This window comes from Cervus elaphus, chromosome 22 (assembly GCF_910594005.1).
Source record: "Cervus elaphus chromosome 22, mCerEla1.1, whole genome shotgun sequence".
NCBI lineage: Eukaryota > Metazoa > Chordata > Mammalia > Artiodactyla > Cervidae > Cervus > Cervus elaphus.
In genome coordinates this window covers 469,019-489,072 of record NC_057836.1, presented here as the reverse complement: position 1 = coordinate 489,072, position 20,054 = coordinate 469,019, and the positions used below count along the sequence as shown (strand labels likewise).

Here is a 20,054-nt window from a genome sequence, read left to right as displayed (position 1 = left end):
AGGATCACAGGGGTCTCTGCCCCAGTCCGGAGCCATGGGGTGAAATGAGCCCCCAGGATGCGCTCTGAGGCCAGAGAACACCCTGCCCGGGGGCTGTGGGGGAAACAGTACCCCAGGCCTTCAGTGGCAGCAAGTGTTCTGAGAGGAAGAATGCAGACGGACACTGCTGAGGCTTTTCTCCACCTGACGTAGAGACTGGGAATTTTGATTTCTTTTTCCTTTATTTAAAAAAAAGAAAAATTTTGGACTTCCGTGGTGGTGCAGTAGATAAGAATCCACCTGCTACAGCAGGGGACAGAGGTTCGATCCCCGATCTGTGAAGATTCCACATGCAGAGGAGCAACTAAGCCCATGTGCCACAGCTACTGAGCCCGAGTGCTGCAGTGATGAAGCCGCTGAGCCCAGAGCCCATGCTCCGCAACCAGAGAGACCACCGCGAGGAAGAGCCCGCACTCCGCAGCCAGAGAGACCACTGCAAGGAAGAGCCCGTGCACCGCAGGGAAGAGGAGCCTCGGCTGTCTTACCAGAGAAAGCCCGTGTGCGGCCACAAAGACCCGGAGCAACCGAAAGTAATAAGTAAATTGAGAGAAGCTTTTAAAAAATAAGTAAAGTAAATTTAAGAAATTAAGAAAAAAATTTGGGCCACATCACACAGATTGTGGGATCCTAGTTCCCCAACCAGGGATCAAACCCACACCTGGCACTGAAAGCGTGGAGTCTTAAGCACTGGCCCACCAGGAAACACGCTAGTTTTCCTTTGTTGGTGGGTGAGGGATGTGATCACTTGTGTTTTGGAAGGACGATCCTGGCAGCACTGCACACAGCACACTGAGGGGGGCGGGGGGCCTCTGCCTGCCCCCCTCCCACTCCAGGTTCTGTCCTCTCTCTGCACTGTCTGAGGGTGATGCCTACCACGCTTCTGCCTCCCACAGACATGCCAGCTCTGAAACTCCCCAGATGGTGCTCCAGTTCTGTCTTCTCTTCAGCCCCTGGCCTGGGACACTGGAGGCCAGCCAGACATTCCTGCCCACAGGTAGGGTAGCTAACCCCTCCCCACTCTCCCCTCGTCTGCCCTCCCACCCCCACTCTGTGTCTCTGTCCCATCCACCCACCCACCGCATCCTTCCTGCCAGCACCAGACCGACCTCCCTGCTGAATCCCACTTTTCTAACATAAATGTGATCACATCACCCACCCTCCTTCCTGTAAAAATAAATAGAAATGAGAATACCTGCTGATGCTTCCCTACCTGCCTCAGGACATAAACCAAGCTGTTTAACATGGCAGGTGGCCACCACTTGTTAATTTATTCATCCAGCTAGTGTTTGTTGAGCTCCCATGGGCTGTGCAGAAGGAGGCAGGGAGAGTGACCAGGACACTTATGATGACCTCACAGAGTGAGCAAGATTGGGGTGGGAAGACAGAAGAGGAAGCACTAACACAGAGATGCACAGGCGATCAAAAATGTCTGTGGGCGTGATGGGATAACTGTCGCTTCTCAGATGGACAAAGGGGTGAGGAACCTTGGCACCAAGTCCATTATCAGCTGACAGTACATCAGCCTTGTGGAGAGCAGTTTGGCTCCACCCATCAACACAAACACAGGCTCACCTTTAGCCAGAATTCCCATGCCTGCAAATATATCCTGTGGGGACACATCCATGAGCTCATGAAGCAGGGTACTTGTGCTTGGAAAGCCTGGAAATCACCTAATTGTCCCCCAGTAAAAGATCAGTGAAGTCACAGAACACCTACTTGTTGGTGTAGGCTCAGTCATAAGAAAGAATCGCAGTCTCTATGTTTGTTGTCATTATTGTTCAGTTGCTAAGTTGTGTCTTTTTGTGACCTCATGGACTGTAACATGCCAGGCTCCTCTGTCACCCACTATCTCCAGGAGTTTGTAAAGGTTCATGTCCATCAAGTCTGTGGTGCTGTGTAAACATCTCATCCTCTGTTGTCCCCTTCTCCTCCTGTCTTCAATCTTTCTCAGCATCAGGGTCTTTTGCAGCGAGTTGCCTCTTCCCATCAGGTAGCCACACTATTGGAGCTTCAGGTGTTTTTGCCCGCATATGGATATGTGTGCATATATAATGCATACACACAGGACACCCCCCCAAAAGAAATGCACATAAAAGAAAGTAAAAAAACAGCACCCATCCTGGCCTGGGAAAGGAATCCACAGTGGGTGGCAATTAAGAGTCCTTACCTATTTAAATTTCTTACAAAAACCATTTAATATTTCAGTAATGGGAGGAAATGTGTGAAAGTCGCTCAGTCGTGTCCGACTCCCTGGACTATATGGTCCACGGAATTCTCCAGGCCAGAATACTGCAGTGGGTAGCCTTTCCCTTCTCCAGGGGATCTTCCCAACCCAGGGATCGAACCCAAGTCTCCCACGTCTCCCACATTGTAGGCGGATTCTTTACCATCGGAGCCACCGGGGGAAACCCAGTGGGAAAGTGGTAGAGTTTTCAGGAATAGAGTTGTTGGGCGCTCTATTGCGGAGGGGTCTCAAAATCTTCTCTGGCCTGGCCTCCACCTCTCACTGGCTCAGAAATTTAGGGGCGAGCCCCAGGGCGGTGGGCGGGATCAAGCCCGGTGACCACACCCCGCGGCACCCTCTCCTTCACCCTGGACAGCTGGGCAGGCCCTGGGACAGGGTCTCCCACCGGAAAGTGGTGGAGGCGAGACTGGCTCCCGGCGTCCCCGGCCCGCCGCCCCGTCCCCAGAAGCGGCCCTAGTGGGGGCCCAGGTGGGCAGGGGTGGGGAGGGGCGGGCAGGGGTGGGGAGGGCTGGGGCCCCGCCCCGCCCCGCCCCGCCGGCGCGCCCGGCTCCGCCTCCCTGGGGGACTATTTAGTCCGGGAGGTGCTGGGGCTCCGGCCCCAGCAGGACTCTGGGCACAAGGTGACGGAGGAGGCACCCGCACCACCTGCCAGAGACTCGCCCGGCCGCTGCCTAGCGGAGACCCTCGCCAACTAACCCGAGGCGCCCGCGGAAGCCTTGCGGGCCTGGGGCTGCCCCCAACACCTGCCCGGCTCGCCGCCCCCTCCGGCCCCGCCCGCATGGCCGGGCTCCTGGCGGTCACCCTCGGTTGCATCAGCCTCCTCTACCTACAGCTCCCAGGCGCGCTGTTCCTCGGCCTGGCCGGGAGCCGGCCGCCCACGCGACCCAGGTGAGCAGGTCTCAGACCACCCTGGCTGCCTGGGCAGGAAACCAGATGCTCCGGAAGGCCCCACCCCGCCCCACCCCGCCGACGCCCCAGGACCCCGGATTGGGGGAAACCCGCTTCTGCTGCTAAGGCTCACCTGCTAAATCCAGCCCCAGGCCGTGGGCACCCCCCGCAGAGCAGAAGAGTCCTTTTTCTTTGCTTGCCCTTCTAAGGCATGCCCACTACCCCACTGGCAGAGCAGACCCCTCAGAAGGAGAGGTCAGCTGTGGGAGGGGAGGTTAAGGGGATTCCCATACCTGCCCACCTTCCTCCACCCCAAGGGAAGGGCTGAGAGGGCATAAACCTGAGTCCTGAACGGAGTAGCCCAGGGAGGTCAGGCAGCTGCTTGCCCGGCCCTTGAATGGGCTACTGAGATGGCTGAGGGCCAGAACCCCAGCCCTGAGCTCAGTGGGCTTCCCCTGGCCTGCTGGGCCATGGCGTGGGGTCTGTGGGCTTCCCCTGGCCTGCTGGGCCATGGCGTGGGGTCTGTGGGCTTCCCCTGGCCGAGCTCCAGCCTGGGGGGTGGGGTGGGCTTCCCCTGGCCGGCTGGCCAGTGGCTTGGGGGCTGTGGGCTTCCCCTGGCCATGCTCCAGGCTGTTGGAAAGCTGTGGGCTTCCCTGGAAGGCTGGACCACTGGGTTTACTTCCTCCATCTCCCTGTGCAGGGAGCCCCCAGCCCGGACGCCTGCCAGTGGCTCACAGCCTCAGCACCCTGCAGCCCTTCCTGCGGTCTGGAAGCTGCACCAGGCCCTCCAGCCCAAGAAGAGTGTCAGCCTGGTCCCTGCCAGGGGTCAGGCTCTCCGCAATGGCCTCCGCCGACACTTGGGTACCCGCAGGCCGAGAGCCCAGCTCCTGCGTGTGGGCTGTGCTCTGGGTACCTGCCAGGTGCAGAACCTCAGCCACCGCCTGTGGCAGCTCGTCGGTTCGGCCGGCCCCCGGGCCTCAGCCCCCGTGGACCCCAGCAGTCCCCACAGCTACGGCTGAGCCGGGGGGCAGGCCTGTCCCAGCTGGGATGCTGCACCCCAGCCCCAGGGCGGCAGCTGAGCTCCCAGCCCAGAGTGCCTGCAGAGAGAAGCCCCTAGAAGGGCAGTGCAGGCACCAGCGAACACCCCTGCCCCACTCTCTCCCGCCATGTTCTGCAGCAACCAGCCTCCAATCGCTGTGGACATAGAGGCCCACGTGGGGGCCCAGCGGAGACTGATCACCCAGGGGCTCTGCACCGAGAGAGAGTAACACTTGCGGGACGGGGCTGAGAGGAGGCGGTTGGCAACATTAGATGCCAGAACGGGGCGCAGAGGAGAGGGTCTGCCCAAGGACGTGGGGCAGACGTCAGGGACCTGAGCACCCCGGGCCTCCTCTGGGCTGTGGGAGAGAGGGATTCTGGGTTGGCCACTAGTCCTGACATAGTAGGGTTAGGGCTGGGCTGCTCCAGTTGGGTCCAGGGTAGCAACAGAGACCTCTGCCTGCACCCCCTGAGGGCAGCTGCGGAGAGGGTGGAGGGGTCCTGGAGCTAGGCAGAGCACCCTTCCCACCCCCCAGGGCAGGGTGGGAGAGGGGTGGGGGTGGCATTTCTCCCAGCCCAAATCTCGCAATTAAGGCAGAACCTTAGCTCAAGGTGCGTAGGGGTGGCTGACCAAGGGTCAGGGCTCCGCAGGGGCTCCCTGGGCCTCCCCTGCCCGGCGTGGGGACCCAGCGGGTCCAGGTGTGGGGACAAGCGGAGGCTGGGGGAGGAGACTGGCCTGGTTATCAATGGACAAGTCAGCCAGAGGTGGAGTCTGCAGTGGGCGGGGTGGCAGCTGGGGGAGGAGTTACACGCTGGGAGCCAGCGCCTCCTGTCCTGGCACCCAGGTCTCACGGGGTTCAGAAGGGCGATTTCCCTTATTCAGCAGACGTTTTGTGCAGCACTTAATTTGTTGACGTTTGCTGTGTCACCCTTTCGGCCACCGAATGAGGGGAGCACCACCTTTACCCCAACTCCCAGCCAGAGAGCAGGGCCGGGCCTGCAGGCACCACAGTGCCCACCCACAGATCCTGAGCTGCGGACCCCATGGGTGGGGCTCTCCCACCCTCGTGCTCACTCCTCTGGCTCCTGGCTCCCCCGCCTCCACCGGGCCACAGGAGGTCAGCCCAGGCTGGTCCCTGCCCGGTTGGGGGATGGACGGAGGGTGGCCGCAGCAGCTTGGATGCCGTGCGGAGGCTGGAATAGGTGCTTGCCGGGGCTGGAGAGGCCTGTGGTCACTGAGGGGTGTCGGAAGAGTGGGTGGGGAGGGCAGGCCGTGAGGGCTAGAGGGGCTCCGGGATGAAGAAGAGGAGGCCCCAGGAAGGCTGGGTTGGGGAGTCAGGAGCTCAGCTGGGCAAAACCTCCTGCGGCCCCGGCCCTGGGGCAAAGTCCCCGCGGTTCGGTGCTGGATGTTCGCCTCCAGGAACACAGCCTCACACAGCGCCTCCACGAGGCAACCCTGCCTGCCCTCCGGCCCCCAGGCTCATTGAGCCTTGGGCCGTTTTCCTTGGGTCACCTGTCACGGTCACAGCATCACACTGGTGTCCACATGGCCTCCAAGCTCCAGGCCATGTCCCGGCCGCCTGTCCGACAGCCTGCTTGGAGACCTGGGGGATGCCTGCCGGGACCCCACCGGGACCCCACCCACCCCCCTCCCGCTGCTCCTGGCCAGAGCCTCTCGGTCCTCCTCCCGTCTCCCGCCCTCATCTAGACCCGCTGGCCGGCACTTTGTTCCTTCCCTCGGTTCCGGCCACCAACCTGCTTTGGGGTGATGGGTCCAGCCTCCCCACTGGCATCCCCTCTCCATCCCTGAAGCAAATATCTGCGGAGCACTTGTAGAAACAGCGAATGAAACATCAGCCCCCCACCCAGAGACGGACACGTCCGTGGGAGGCAGCGGAGGAAACCGACCTCAGGAGCACAGAGAGTGAGCGATGCCCGGCTCGCGGAGTGCCGGAGGCGCTGCCACTTGCGGGGCTGAGAGCACTCTGCCGTTGTCAACGGGGGCCAAGCACCCCCAGCTGACTCTCAGGACGGCAGGAGGAGCCGCGTGGAGAACACCTGGCCCACTGCCCTCTCCTGGCCCAGACTGCACCCTGACCTCAGCCTCTTTCCGATGACACCATCGTCAGCTCCAGGCTGTGTGGTCCTGCTGTGTCTCCACCGCCGAGCCTGGCTCTCGCGTGACCCGGGCCGTGAGTTCATCTCTGCCCTGACTGGAGATGGAGCCTCAGCCCCAGGGCCTGAGAAGATCCCTCTGAGATCTCTGAGCCTCTCTGAGCCATGAGCCTCGCCCAGTATTAGCAAGAATCCCACCCTGGACAGAATCCTGTCAAGTTTAGCAAGGCTACCCCCACCCCTGATTCTCCTCTGGGAATTTCCCCTCGGCCCCTGCCCAGTCCCCCACCCCCACCCCAGGGCTGTGAAACTCCAGCTGACCTTGCTGTGTTCCAACGGAGCATCTGAACATCTCTCCCATCTCGCAATCAAGAATAAAGTCTTCCATCCTTTCTGAACGAGTGTCAAAGGGCACTTCCCTGGAGCTCCCACGGTTAAGGACCCTGACGGAGAACCAAGATCCCATGGCCATCGAGCACCTAGCAACTAACTCCTAGCACCCAGCCCTGCAGCCGAGACCCCGCTCGGCCAAATAAAGAGATATTCTTTAAAAAAATGTCAAAAACGTCAAAATATTTTTCTGAAATAAGCCCCACCCTGCCCCAATCCCAGGTGCCTGGGGAAGATAGGGAGCTGGGAGGGGCAGCGTCCTGGAGGAGTTTAAAGCTCCTGGCAGCGGTGGGAGTCTGGCGACACAGCCGCCTCAACCTTCCGGGCAGGTCAGTTGCTGCAGGGACGTGGAGGTTGGCTGGGGGCGGGGTGGGGGGGGGGGAGTGCTATGCTGACACATTAACTCTCAGAGGCCAGCAGGAGGGTGGATGGTCACTCATTACCGAGGGCCAAGGCCAAGGGGCTGGGTGGTGTCCGGTCACTTATGTAACCTGTGGGCATATATACGGGCACGTGGGCCCGTGGAGCTCTGCCCCTCTCAGGATGAAAGTGGCTGCGGTGAGTACCCCCGGCCCACGCAGACTGCATGCTCAGGGAAAGCGGGGCAGCCCCATGCCCACGCCCGGAGGGTTTCTGCTGGCCCACTCTTCGGGGTCAAAGGGCTCCCTCCCGGCCGTGGTCTATCTGGGGCAAAGGTCACGGGCCCAAACGCTGGGCTCCCTGCGGACCCGCGTCCTGAGAAGGAGACTCCGGGTGCGGGTGCTGTGTGGCCGCGGCCAAGCATCACCCTTGGAGCAGACATCCCCAGCATCCGCTCAGCAGATAAGGACTCAGGGCCGGAAGTCTTGACTCGGGCTCACCGAGGCCACGCGCCGGTGCCCTGGGGTGCCCACTGCCTCTCTGCCGCTCCACATCCAACAGTCCTGGCCCCCATGGGGTGTCCTCCCTTCCTCATGGAGCTGGCATCCTGGTGAAATGGATTCACCACCACCCCCACCCTACCAGGACCCAGACCCTTCGCTGGTTTCCCAGCCTGATATGGACCCAGAAGCAGCCAAAGACAAGGACAATTTCCGAAACTACACGGTGAGGACTGCTCCCCCATCGGCCCCCGCCTCTCCTGCCCTGTCCCCTTGCACAGCTCCAGGGGCCACCCTGGGGCCACCCTGACCACACCTTGGGGCCTGGGAGAGGCAGGCAGTGGCCCCCTGGGTGTGAAGGGCAGGGGGTGGCGAGCTGCCTGGCTGACCCTCCGGCTTGCAGTCCGGCCCGCTCCTGGACCGTGTCTTTGCCACCTACAAGCTTATGCACACATGGCAGACCGTGGACTTCGTCAGGAGGAAGGTAGGTGGCCAACTCCTAACCCAAGCTCCCAAGGGCTGGCCCTGGGACCACACTGACCTTTCCCTTCTGGCCCAGCATGCCCAGTTTGGGGGCTTCTCCTATAAGAGGATGACTGTCATGGAGGCTGTGGACATGCTGGACGGACTGGTGGACGAGTCGGACCCCGACGTGGACTTCCCCAACTCCTTCCATGCCTTCCAGACAGCCGAGGGCATCCGGAAGGCCCATCCGGACAAGGGTGTGCTCCCCACTTGCTCTGACGGGTGCTGGGGAAGCGGGGGGTTGTCTGGCCCTCTCCCAGTAGGCCCTGCATCCCCCCCACAGCCCCAGGACTGTGCCTCTGCCCCGGCCCCTGCACCCTTCTAGCCTGCACTGTCCCTCCCTCTCCTCCAGACTGGTTCCACCTCGTTGGGCTCCTGCACGACCTGGGGAAGGTCCTGGCTCTGGCAGGGGAGCCCCAGGTGAGGAGAGGGGTGGAGGGCAGTCAGCAGGGCAGGGCCGGGGCAGCCTCCACTCCAGGCTCTGGACACCCACTTGGGGGGCAGGCCAGTCACGCCCACCCACGGCTGCCCGTCGGTCCGTCCCCAGTGGGCAGTGGTAGGAGACACCTTCCCAGTTGGCTGCCGTCCCCAGGCCTCTGTGGTCTTCCGTGACTGCACCTTCCAGGACAACCCTGACCTCCAGGACCCCCTGTACAGGTGCGGCTCCCTTGCCCTCCCTCGTCGAGGTCCTCTCCGCTCCTCCCCCTTCCGGGGTCCTGATCCTGAGCCCCTCACCTTCCGTCCCCCTCTGCAGCACGGAGCTTGGCATGTACCAGCCTCACTGTGGGCTCGAGAACGTCCTCATGTCCTGGGGCCATGACGGTGAGGCCGGTCGGTTGGGGGGACGGCGGGGACCACTCTGGGGCTGCCCCTCTGGATGCCCGCCCAGAGGTGGTGACCCGCCCTCTCCCACAGAGTACATGTACCGGATGATGAAGTTCAACAAATTCGCCCTCCCACCGGAGGTAGGAGGGGGTGGGGACTGAGCCAAGGTCAAGCCCTGCTCCACCCGCCCCGCCCGCCGCCCCCGGCCCGGAGCCTGAGGCCTGGCTACCTGCAGGCCTTCTACATCATCCGGTTCCACTCCTTCTACCCTTGGCACAAGTTCGGTGACTACCAGCAGCTGTGCAACGAGCAGGACCTGGCCATGCTGCCCTGGGTGCAGGAGTTCAAGTACGGCCACGGGCACGGTCACGCCTGGGGGGTGGGGTGACGGGCACGCCTGGGGGGTGGGGTGACTCGCATGGTCACGGCCACGGTCATGGGCGCGCCTGGGGGGTGGGGTGACTCGGGGGGCTTCACGGGCCACCGTCCCTGTGCTGCAGCAAGTTCGACCTCTACACCAAGAGCTCCAGCCTGCCAGACGTAGCCGCGCTGCGGCCCTACTACCAGGGGCTCGTTGACAAGTACTGTCCTGGCGTCCTGCGCTGGTGACCGCCGGCCCACCCCCTCACCCGCCGGTTGCCCGGGGCGCAGCCCTTCCAGGGGGGCCGCACGGGCCCACCTGCCCTCCCTGCCGGTTGGCAATAAAGACCCCGAAGCGCCTTGTGATTCTGACCTGCGTCTTGTGGCGGGGCACTCACTGGGGTGCCGGTCTGGGGGTGGGGTACCCCTGCTCTGGGTCAGTCTCCCTAAAGAAAACAAACAAAAACATCTGCTAGCTGGAACACACGACAGGAAACACCGTGGTAAACACACAGACTGACTGTGACGAACACGACCCATGAGGACACCCCCAGACGCAGCCCTCTCCTTGGTCAAGTGTGCCCCCCTCACACGGCGGCGCTGCGGAAAGCTGCTCATTTGTCTGGGGACTTCCTGTCAGGATTTTGCTGATTACACCCTCTTGGGATCTTTTCATGTTTTCCTCAGTATTTCTTGCTAACTGATAACTGAGCGCAGAGGCTGAATCAGATTCAAATTTGACTTAGGGGCCAGAGTGCTCTAGAGGTGGGGGCTTTCGGAGAACACCGCTGTCCTCAGCATGGTCAGCTGGCCGCTAGGTGGTCTCGGGTCTGAGAATGCCCTCCACCGGAGGGAGAGAGACTTACCCGGGGACCAGCCAGCTCGCCACCCTGTTTGGTCACTGTCTGTGCAGGAAGGGGAGGCACGTGCTCCCACCGCTCTCTTAGTTTAATCAGTTTGTAAGAGCTGGTTCCGTAGCACCCTTCGAACACAATCAAGTTGTCTGTTGTGTATCAAGGACACACAGATTCAGCGGATTTGTGCTTCCATGAGTTGTCATCCTTCCTGGTGCTCAGACAAGGCTGGGGAGGGGCTTTGCGGTGGGCTCCTGGGTCCTCCGGACGATCAAAATTGGTCTCTGGGATGGGATGTCTTGCCATCTGGTGTAACAGGATGCCCAGACTCTGTTCATTTCCAGTGTATGCTGTAACAAGCTACCATAAACTTGGTGACTTGTTGAAAACAACAGAAACTTATTCTCTCACGCCGGGGAAGGCAGAAGTCTGGGATCACTGTGTCAGCCGTGCCTCCTCCAGGGCATCCACTCCCAGGTGGCGGCCAGCACCCCCGGCTTTGCCTTCACGCTGCTGCCTCTCCGTGTCCCGCTCCGTCCCTCTCTATAAAGGCACTTGTGACGGCACTCAGTGCCCACCCAGATGATCCAGGGTGACCTCCTCATCTCAAGGTCTGTGATTATATCCACAAGGTGCTTTTTCCAAGTGAGGCTATGCTCACACGTTTCAGAGGTCGGATGTAGACAACTTTGCTGGCCATTTCCAGCTCCCCGCAGGGGCTGATGTGGATATGGAACTGGCCCTTTCTCCAAGGAACTTTGGGAGTGGGAAGTGGTATTTCAAATGCACGTGCTGGGGGCTGAAGACCCAATCATTTCTTGAACGTCCACGGGTTGTGACCGTGGAGGTGGCACTGCCCACTGCCTCCCTGCCCTTCTGCCCAGTGAGACCCTCTTGTCCTGCTCGCACCCAGCCCTGCGGTGCCCTGGCAGCAGGAGGGGTCAAGTGTGACCAGAGGCTTTGCCTGGGACTTCCCTGGGTGCCCGGTGGTTGCAGGAGATGGGGTTTGGATCCCTGGTTGGGGACCACATGCCGCAGAGCAACTAAACCGGTACACTCTGGAGCCTGTGAGCTGAGCTGCTACTATAGAGTCCATGTGCCTTAATTAAAGATCAAGGCATGATTCAAAGGAGATCCTGCGTGCAGCCAAATAAATAGTAAAATGCATGTATGTACATACACATACTTTTTTTTTCATTTATTTTTATTAGTTGGAGGCTAATTACAATATTGTAGTGGTTTTTGCCATACATTGACATGAATCAGCCATGGATTTACATGTGCTCCCCATCCCGATCCCCTCTCCCGCCTCCCTCTCCATCCCATCCCTCTGGGTCTTCCCAGTGCACCAGCCCTGAGCAGCTGTCTCAAGCATCCAACCTGGGCTGGTGGTCTGTTTCACCCTTGATAGTATACTTGTTTCAATGCTGTTCTCTCTGAACATCCCACCCTCGCCTTCTCCCGCAGAGTCCCAAAGTCTGTTGTGTACATCTGTGTCTCTTTTTCTGTTTTGCATATAGGGTTATCGTTACCATCTTTCTAAATTCCATATATATGCGTTAGTATACCGTATTGATCTTTATCTTTCTGGCTTACTTCACTCTGTATAATGGGCTGCAGTTTCATCCATCTCATTAGAACTGATTCAAATGAATTCTTTTTAATGGCTGAGTAATATTCCATAGTGTATATGTACCACAGCTTCCTTATCCATTCGTCTGCTGATGGGCATCTAGGTTGCTTCCATGTCCTGGCTATTATAAACAGTGCTGCGATGAACATCGGGGTACATGTGTCTCTTTCAAATCTGGTTTCCTCGGTGTGTATGCCCAGGAGTGGGATTGCTGGGTCATATGGCAGTTCTAGTTCCAGTTTTTTAAGGAATCTCCACACTGTTCTCCATAGTGGCTGTACTAGTTTGCATTCCCACCAACAGTGTAAGAGGGTTCCCTTTTCTCCACACTCTCTAGATCTCTAGACTTTTGGATAGCAGCCATTCTGACTGGCGTGAGATGGTACCTCATTGAGGTTTTGATTTGCATTTCTCTGATAATGAGTGATGTTGAGCATCTTTTCATGTGTTTGTTAGTCATCTGTATGTCTTCTTTGGAGAAATGTCTGTTTAGATCTTTGGCCCATTTTACACATACATTTAAAAAGAGGCTCTGCCCAAGCTCTTCCCCACTCACTCCTTCTGGAGCACTCTTCTGGTGCCTCCTCTCCTCCTGGAGCACTCCTGCTTGCTCTGGGCCCCCTTGCACCATCCTCAGGCCCCCTTGCCAGCTGCGCCCCCCACCCCCAGACTTTGAACTCAGGCAGGGCAGGTGCAGGGCGCCGAGGGGGTCCTTTCCCTACAGTGGCTTGTGAGGTGCAGGGGCCTCTGGAGGGGGCAGGCCAAGGGCTCTGAACCTGGACTGCATGTGGGTGACGGGGCCTCTCTGCCTTCTTGAGAGTGGGGAGGAGGCAGGTCTCCAAGGAGCCTGGGGTTGGGGGGATGCTAGACTGACTGTCTCTCTGTGCTCAAAGTCATCACCCAAGGGGTGCCTCCACAGTGAACGGCAGGAGTGGCCACCTTCTCCTCTGACCCCAGGTCCCCACACCTCTCTGTGGCCCTGCAGACTGTAACCTGGCCATCTCCAAACAGGCCCCAGGGTTGGGAAGAGGGCCAGGGATCTCATGTTCCAGTCTACTCGGCATTGCTGGTCTTGCTGGGGGCCTCAGGGCACTGGGCAGCTGAGGAGCCCGCAGAGGCAAGGCTTGGCTCTACCTCCAGATTGCACTGGCCAGGCGCCTCTGCCCGTGGGCCTCTCCAGGCAAGAACACAGGAATGGGCTACCATTTCCTCCTCCAGGGGATCTTCCCGACCTAGGGATTGAACCCAAGTCTTCTGCATTCTCCTCCTGCATTGCAGGCAGATTATTTACTGCTGAGCCATTGAACTTCTCTTTAAACGAGCCGGTTTCTTCTAAGAGAGTGGTTGCAAGTAAGAGTCTTAGAGGAATCTAGAATTTGTTATCGGGCCTGTTTGGGGTTGAAAGTTGGGAACGCCTGCTGGTAATGGAAACCTGGTGGTTCGTGGCCTACAGGAGCAGGGCAGATAATCACGGCCTTAGTTACTCTGGCCAGCCCTCGGGGATGGTGAGCAGGTGCTAGAGGAAGGCCGCTGCCTCTACAGGCACTGATGGCCTAAGACAGGACAGCGATGAGTCCAGCTCCCTAAACCCAGGACCGAGCCTGGACTGGAAGAGAGCATTCCGTGACTTGCTGGACTCTGCGACGTGCCCAGACTCTGTGACTTGCCCAGACCGTGGCCCTAAGGGCATGGTTGGCAGCTGCCCAGCTGCCCTGGAGACTCTGGGCTGTTGGGGACCATGAGGTTACTGCTGCTTTCACCCAGAGAGGTCACTTCCTTAAAAGGTCAGTTTTACTCAAGAAGGTCTTTTTTTTTTTTGCCACGCTGCATGTTTTGTGGGATCTTAGTTCTCCATCCAGGGATCGAACCTGCACCCCCTGCAGTGGAAGCACAAAGTCTTAACCTCTAAGCTCCCATTCAAATAATATTAATAAGTAAATATTTAAAGAATTTCGTAATTTCCAATGGTAAATACTGACAGATACAACACTCATAAACAAAAGCTTTTTGGGGTTCTCAATAGCTTTTAAGAACATGAGACCAGATGACCTGGTGACTTCCTCTGGCAGAAACCACAAAGCTGCCTCTGTGGGCTCCCTCAGGTACAAAGTGAAGGCCCTGCCGTCAGTACGGCTGCCCCAGAGCCCACGGCGTGCCCCTCCCCGAGGAGTCGTTGGCCGCCCCCATGGGCACCGCCCGTGATGACAGCAGCCATCTGTCACCACCAGGCCCTTGTGCGCCTGGACTTGCTACCCTGTCCCGCGCCTCCTCCGGCATCGTCATCCACTAACTCGCCTGTCACAGCCTCTAACCGAGGCCAGAATGAGGAGGCTGGAGCCTGCAGGCCCCCAGACGCCCCCACGACCCCAAATCGATCATCTGACGGGATGACAGTACTACCAGTCGGAGACCCAGCTGCAGTGCTGGCTTGGATGGGGGATGTGGTTGCCGAGGAAGCAGGGCTTCTCCCCAGAGGCACGGCAACGCTTCCTCCGAGCCGGGCAAGGCTTGCTGTGCCACAGGGACGGGGTGGCTGGCGCTCGGCTGAGGGGCCAGGAGGGCCTGGAGAGGAGCTGGCTCCGTGGAAGATGGCAATGCCCTCGCAGATGGGCCGAGGGCTCACAGGCCTCGGCGAGCCTGGGGAGCATGCCATGGCGAGCGTGGGGAGGCCCTACCAGCCTCGCTCATGACTGTAGCAGGAACAAACACAACCTGTACTTTTCCTTGCTGTTCTGCAGACATCTTTGCGTCACTAAATTCACTGTTCAGTGTGTGAGACGCAGAGTTTTGAGCAGGGACTGTGCTGAGCTCAGGGGTGGGTGTCCAGCTGCAGCCTGGAGGTGATGCGCCTGCAGGAGAGGACCAGCTGTGGGTGCCTCCACCTGCTGTGAGCAAGTGGTTCCGAGTGAGATGTACCATGGCTGCCTCGTATCAGTGGGATGTTGTGTGGGTGCAGAGGCAGCATGAATCAGCAAGATGGATTCATCAGGGGCCAGGGCACCAAGGAGGCGGTGTGGGAGCACCTCCACTGTGAGAAGGGCCTGCCTCTCCAGGAGTCTGGGTGGGGCTGGGGCAGCTCCTCCCCGCCCACCTCTCCTTTCGGAAGCCAAGAGGGGGAGAAAAATCGGTGCTTGCCCAGCAGCCCTGGGACCCACGTTTTGGCCACACTAGATTCTGCATTTGAAGCTGGAGGTCAGTCTGGGGTCCAGGCACTGGGCGTCCTAACCAGGCCAGGCTGCGGCGGGGTTTTGCCCTTGGTCAATCTTAGCAAGTTTACTGTTGGTACAGGGGCATTCAAGAGAATGACTGGCTCACTGCACTTGTATGTTTAGTCACTTACAGGTGTTTTTGGATCTTGGGAAGATTGTGTTAGGTCAGATGACTGAACAGTTAAAGAACAAATTAAATTTGTAAAGCAGTTAAGTATATTAGGCATTTAAAATTTATAAATGGAACCTTCAGAATGACTGCTAAAACCTGCTGATGTAAATAGAAGAGGGAAAATGAAAATACATGGCTGGGACAGTGTCACTCAGAAAACACAGTTTACCCTCGAACGGCTTAGATCGGAACAGGCCCACTTATATGTGGATTTTAGTTCACTAAATACGTATTACAGTACTACACGACCCTTCATAGGTTGAATCTGTGGATGCAGAACCTCAGATATGGAGTGCAAACTCTAAGGCTAGACTGCATTTTTGACTGGTTAGGATCAATGTCTCTAACCTCGGCATTGCTGAAGGGTCAACTGTACAACCAAACTGATCTACAGATTCCAGGCAATCTTTATGAAAATTCCAATGGCATTCATTTTCAGAAAAAAAAAAAAAATCTATTCTAAAATCTCAAGGAAAAAAAAAAATCTCAAGGGATCCCAAATAGCCAAAAAATCTTGAAAAAGAAGAATAAAGCTGAAGGACTCATCCTTCCCAATTTCAAAACTCACTATAAAGCTGTAACAATCCAATCAGTGTTAAGTACTTCCCTGGCAGTCCAATGGTTAAGATTCCTTGTTTCCACTGCCAGGGGCATGGGTTCAATCCCTGGTTGAGGAACTAAAATCCTGCAGGTTACTCACTGTGACCAAAAAAAAAAAGGCAAAGGACTTGGATAGACAGTTCTGCAAACAGGACATACAAATGTCAATAAGCACATGAAAATATGCGCAACGTCATTAGCCACACACACGACTGAGTGACTTCACTTTCCCTTCCATTAGCCAGTAGTAGTAGTAGAAGTGTCAGTTGCTCAGTTGTGTCTGATGTAGCCCACCAGGCTCCTCTGTCCATGGGATTCTCTAGGCAGGAATACTGGAGCAGGTGCTCGCTTCGGCAGCACATATACTAAAATTGGAACGATGCAGAGATCAGCACGGCTCCTGCGCAAGGATGACACGCAAATTCGTGAAGCGTTCCATATTTTTATGGAAGCAACCTAGATGCCCATCAGCAGATGAATGGATAAGGAAGCTGTGGTACATATACACTATGGAATATTACTCAGCCATTAAAAAGAATTCATTTGAATCAGTTCTAATGAGATGGATGAAACAGCAGCCCATTATACAGAGTGAAGTAAGCCGGAAAGATAAAGATCAATACGGTATACTAACGCATATATATGGAATTTAGAAAGATGGTAACGATAACCCTATATGCAAAACAGAAAAAGAGACACAGATGTACACAACAGACTTTGGGACTCTGCGGGAGAAGGCGAGGGTGGGATGTTCAGAGAGAACAGCATTGAAACAAGTATACTATCAAGGGTGAAACAGACCACCAGCCCAGGTTGGATGCTTGAGACAGCTGCTCAGGGCTGGTGCACTGGGAAGACCCAGAGGGATGGGATGGAGAGGGAGGCGGGAGAGGGGATCGGGATGGGGAGCACATGTAAATCCATGGCTGATTCATGTCAATGTATGGCAAAAACCACTACAATGTTGTAAACTAATTAGCCTCCAACGAACAAAAATAAATGGAAAAAATATATAAAAAATAAATAAAAACTCTCTTAGTAGACCAAAAAAAAAAAAGAAAAGAAGTAAATGCTATACTTATACATAAGACTATCCTATACTGGTATGAGCTCTTTGATTTGTTGTATGGAATATGATATGAAATATTTAATAAAAGTAGTTTCAGTTTAATTAAAAAAAAAAAAAGAATACTGGAGGGGGTAGCCATTTCCTTCTCCAAGGGATCTTCCAAACCAAGGGATTGAACCCTGGTCTTCTGCATTGCAGATAGATTCTTTACCATCTGAGCCTAATAGGGAAGCCCTATTAGGCAAAAGCAAAGATCCTCTGGGGAAAAAAATGGCAACCCATTCCAGTATTCTTGCCTGGAAAATCCCATGGATGGAGAAGCCTGGCAGGCTACAGTCCACAGGGTCGCAGAGAGTTGGACATAACTGAGTGACTTCACTTTTCTTATGCAAATTAAAATCACAGTGAGATAGTATTTGCATTTCTTACCCACGAGGATGGCTTTTATTAAAGAAGGGAAAAAAACTAAGCATTAGTGACGATGTGAAGGAACTGGAACTCTGGTACATTGCTGGAGGAAATGTAAAATTTACAAGGTGCAGCTTCTGTGATAAAAGTCTGGTGGTTCCTCAAAATGTGAACCCTCACGTGTTTTTGCAACTCCATTTCCAGGTATACACCCTAAGGACTGAAAGCAGGGACTCACACAGATGTTTGTGCCCTCATGCTCACAGCAACATTACTCACAACAGCCAAAATGTGAGATCAACACAAAATGTTTACTGATGGGTCAACGGATAAACAGAATGTGGCATAAACACACAATGGCATATTATTCAGCCACAAAAAGGAATGTCATTCTGCCACAGGCTACTATATGGATATGTCTTGAAAATACTATGCTAAGTGAAAGAAGCCAGACACGTAAGGGTATAAACTGTATGATTCTATTTACGTGATGTTCCAGAATAGCTAACTCCATGAAGACAAAACGTGGTCCACTGGAGAAGCGAATGGCAAACCACTTCAGAATTCTTGCCTTGAGAACCCAATGAACAGTATGAAAAGGCAAAAAGATATGACACTGAAAGATTAACTCCCCAGGTCAGTAGGTGCCCAATATGCTACTGGAGAAGAATGGAGAAATAACTCCAGAAAGAATGAAAGGCTGAGCCAGAGCAAAAACAATGCCCGGCTGTGGGTGTGACTGGTGATGGAAGTGAAGACCAATGCTGTAGAGAACAATGCTGCATAGGAACCTGGAATGTTAGGTCCATAAATCAAGGTAAATTAGAAGTGGTCAAACAGGAGATGTAAAGAGTGAACACTGACATTTTATGACTCAGTGAACTAAAATGGACCGGAACGGGCAAATTTAATTCAGATGACCATTATATTTACTACTGTGGGCAAGAATCCCTTAGAAGAATTGGAATAGCCCTCATACTCAACAACAAAAGAGTCCAAAATGCAGTACTTGGGTGCAATCTCAAAAACGACAGAATGATCTGTTTGTTTCCAAGGCAAACCATTCAGTATCACAGTAATTCAAGTCTATGCCCCAACCACTAATGCTGAAGCTGAAGTTGAATGGTTCTATGAAGACCTACAAGACCTTCTAGGACTAACATCAAAAAAAGATGTCCATTTCATCATAGGGGACTGGAATGCAAAAGTAGGAAGTCAAGAGACACCTGGAGTAACAGGCAAGTTGGCCTTGGAGTACAAAATGAAGCAGGGCAAAGATACAAAAGGTTCTCTTTTGCCAAGAAAACACACTGGTCATAGCAAACACCCTCTTCCAAAAACACAAGAGAAGACTCTACACATGGACATCACCAGATGGTCAATGCCGAAATCAAACTGATTATATTCTTTGCAGCCAAAGATGGAGAAGCTCTATACAGTCAGCAAAAACAAGACCAGGAGCTGACTGTGGCTCAGATCATGAACTCCTTATTAATTCAGACTTAAATTGAAGAAAGTAGGGAGAACCACTAGGCCATTCAGGTACGACCTAAATCAAATCCCTTACAATTATACAGTGGAAGTGACAAATAGGCTCAAGGGATTAGATCTGATACAGAGCCTGAAGAACTGTGGACAGGGGTTAGTGACATTGTACAGGAGGTGGTGATCAAAACCATCCCCAAGAGAAAGAAATGCAAAAAGGGAAAAATGATTCTCTGAGGAGGCCTTACAGATAGCTGAGAAAAGAAGAGACGTGAAAGGCAAAGGAGAAAAGGAAAGATATACCATTCTGAATGCAGAGTTCCAAAGAGTACCAAGGAGAAATAAGAAAGTTTTCCTAAATGATCAAAGCAAAGAAACAGAGGAAAACAACAGAATGGGAAAAACTAGAGGCCTCTTCAAGAAAATTAGAAATACCAAGGGAACATTTCATGCAAAGATGGGCTCAATAAAGGACAGAAATGGTAATGTACCTAACAGAAGCAGAAAATATTAAGAGGAGGTGGCAAGAATACACAGAAAAACTATACAAAAAAGATCATGACCCAGATAACCACGGTGGTGTGATCATTCACCTAGAGCCAGACATCCTGGAATGAGAAGTCAAGTGGGCCTTAGGAAGCATCACTGCGAACAAAGCTAGTGGAGGTGATGGAATTCAAGTTGAGCTCTTTCAAATCCTGAAAGATGATGCTGTGAAAGTGCTGCACTCAACAGGCCAGCAAATTTGGAAAACTCAGCAGTGGTCACAGGACTGGAAAAGGTCAGTTTTCATTTCAATCCCAAAGAAAGGCAATGCCAGAGAATGCTCAAACTACTGCCCAGTTGCACTCATTTCACATGTTAGCAAAGTAATGTTCAAAATTCTCCAAGCTAGGCTTCAACAGTACATGAACCAAGATCTTCCAGATGTTCAAGCTGGATTTAAAAAAGGGAGATCAAATTACCAACATCCGTTGGATCACAGAAAAAGCAAGAGAGTTCCAGAAAAACATCTACTTCTGCTTTATTGGCTACGCTAAAACCTCTGACTGTGGATCACAACAAACTATAGAAAATTCTTGAAGAGATGGGAATACCAGACCATCTTACCTGCCTCCTGATAAATCTATATGCAGATCAAGAAGCAACAGTTAGAACAGGACATGAAACAACAGACTGGTTCCAAATTCAGAAAGGAGTACAGCAAGGCTGCATATTGTCACCCTGCTTATTTAACAAATGCAGAGTACACCATGAGAAAAGTTGGGCTGGATGAACCACAAGTTGGAATCAAGATTGCAAGGAGAAATATCAATAACGTCAGATAAGCAGATGACAT

General features: G+C 54.7%; 2 protein-coding genes and 1 non-coding gene across 3 annotated transcripts; all 3 read left to right on the top strand.

Moving 5' to 3' along the window:
• The first annotated feature begins 2,236 nt into the window (after positions 1 to 2,236).
• On the top strand, positions 2,237 to 7,024 carry ADM2 (adrenomedullin 2). The gene is made up of 2 exons (XM_043882538.1): positions 2,237 to 3,172; positions 3,873 to 7,024. Exons 1-2 carry the CDS (start codon positions 3,063 to 3,065, stop codon positions 4,189 to 4,191), a joined length of 429 nt encoding a protein of 142 aa, XP_043738473.1. The 5' UTR covers positions 2,237 to 3,062; the 3' UTR covers positions 4,192 to 7,024.
• A 187-nt stretch (positions 7,025 to 7,211) lies between these two features.
• On the top strand, positions 7,212 to 9,644 carry MIOX (myo-inositol oxygenase). The gene is made up of 10 exons (XM_043882536.1): positions 7,212 to 7,273; positions 7,721 to 7,801; positions 7,979 to 8,059; positions 8,135 to 8,297; positions 8,453 to 8,520; positions 8,648 to 8,757; positions 8,855 to 8,922; positions 9,016 to 9,065; positions 9,161 to 9,273; positions 9,426 to 9,644. Exons 1-10 carry the CDS (start codon positions 7,259 to 7,261, stop codon positions 9,532 to 9,534), a joined length of 858 nt encoding a protein of 285 aa, XP_043738471.1. The 5' UTR covers positions 7,212 to 7,258; the 3' UTR covers positions 9,535 to 9,644.
• Positions 9,645 to 16,094: 6,450 nt separating this feature from the next.
• On the top strand, positions 16,095 to 16,198 carry LOC122680885. Its single transcript, XR_006336805.1, has one exon. It is a non-coding gene; the product is annotated as a U6 spliceosomal RNA (small nuclear RNA).
• Positions 16,199 to 20,054: the final 3,856 nt, after the last annotated feature.

Excerpts from the sequence above, each read along its gene's own strand:
- ADM2 (XM_043882538.1), top strand. The coding sequence starts at position 3,063 with ATGGCCGGGCTCCTGGCGGTCACCCTCGGTTGCATCAGCCTCCTCTAC. Across the intron at positions 3,173-3,872 it reads CGGCCGCCCACGCGACCCAG|GGAGCCCCCAGCCCGGACGC; the intron begins GTGAGCAGGTCT and ends CTCCCTGTGCAG.
- MIOX (XM_043882536.1), top strand. Across the intron at positions 8,060-8,134 it reads TGGACTTCGTCAGGAGGAAG|CATGCCCAGTTTGGGGGCTT; the intron begins GTAGGTGGCCAA and ends CTTCTGGCCCAG. Across the intron at positions 8,923-9,015 it reads CATGTCCTGGGGCCATGACG|AGTACATGTACCGGATGATG; the intron begins GTGAGGCCGGTC and ends CCTCTCCCACAG.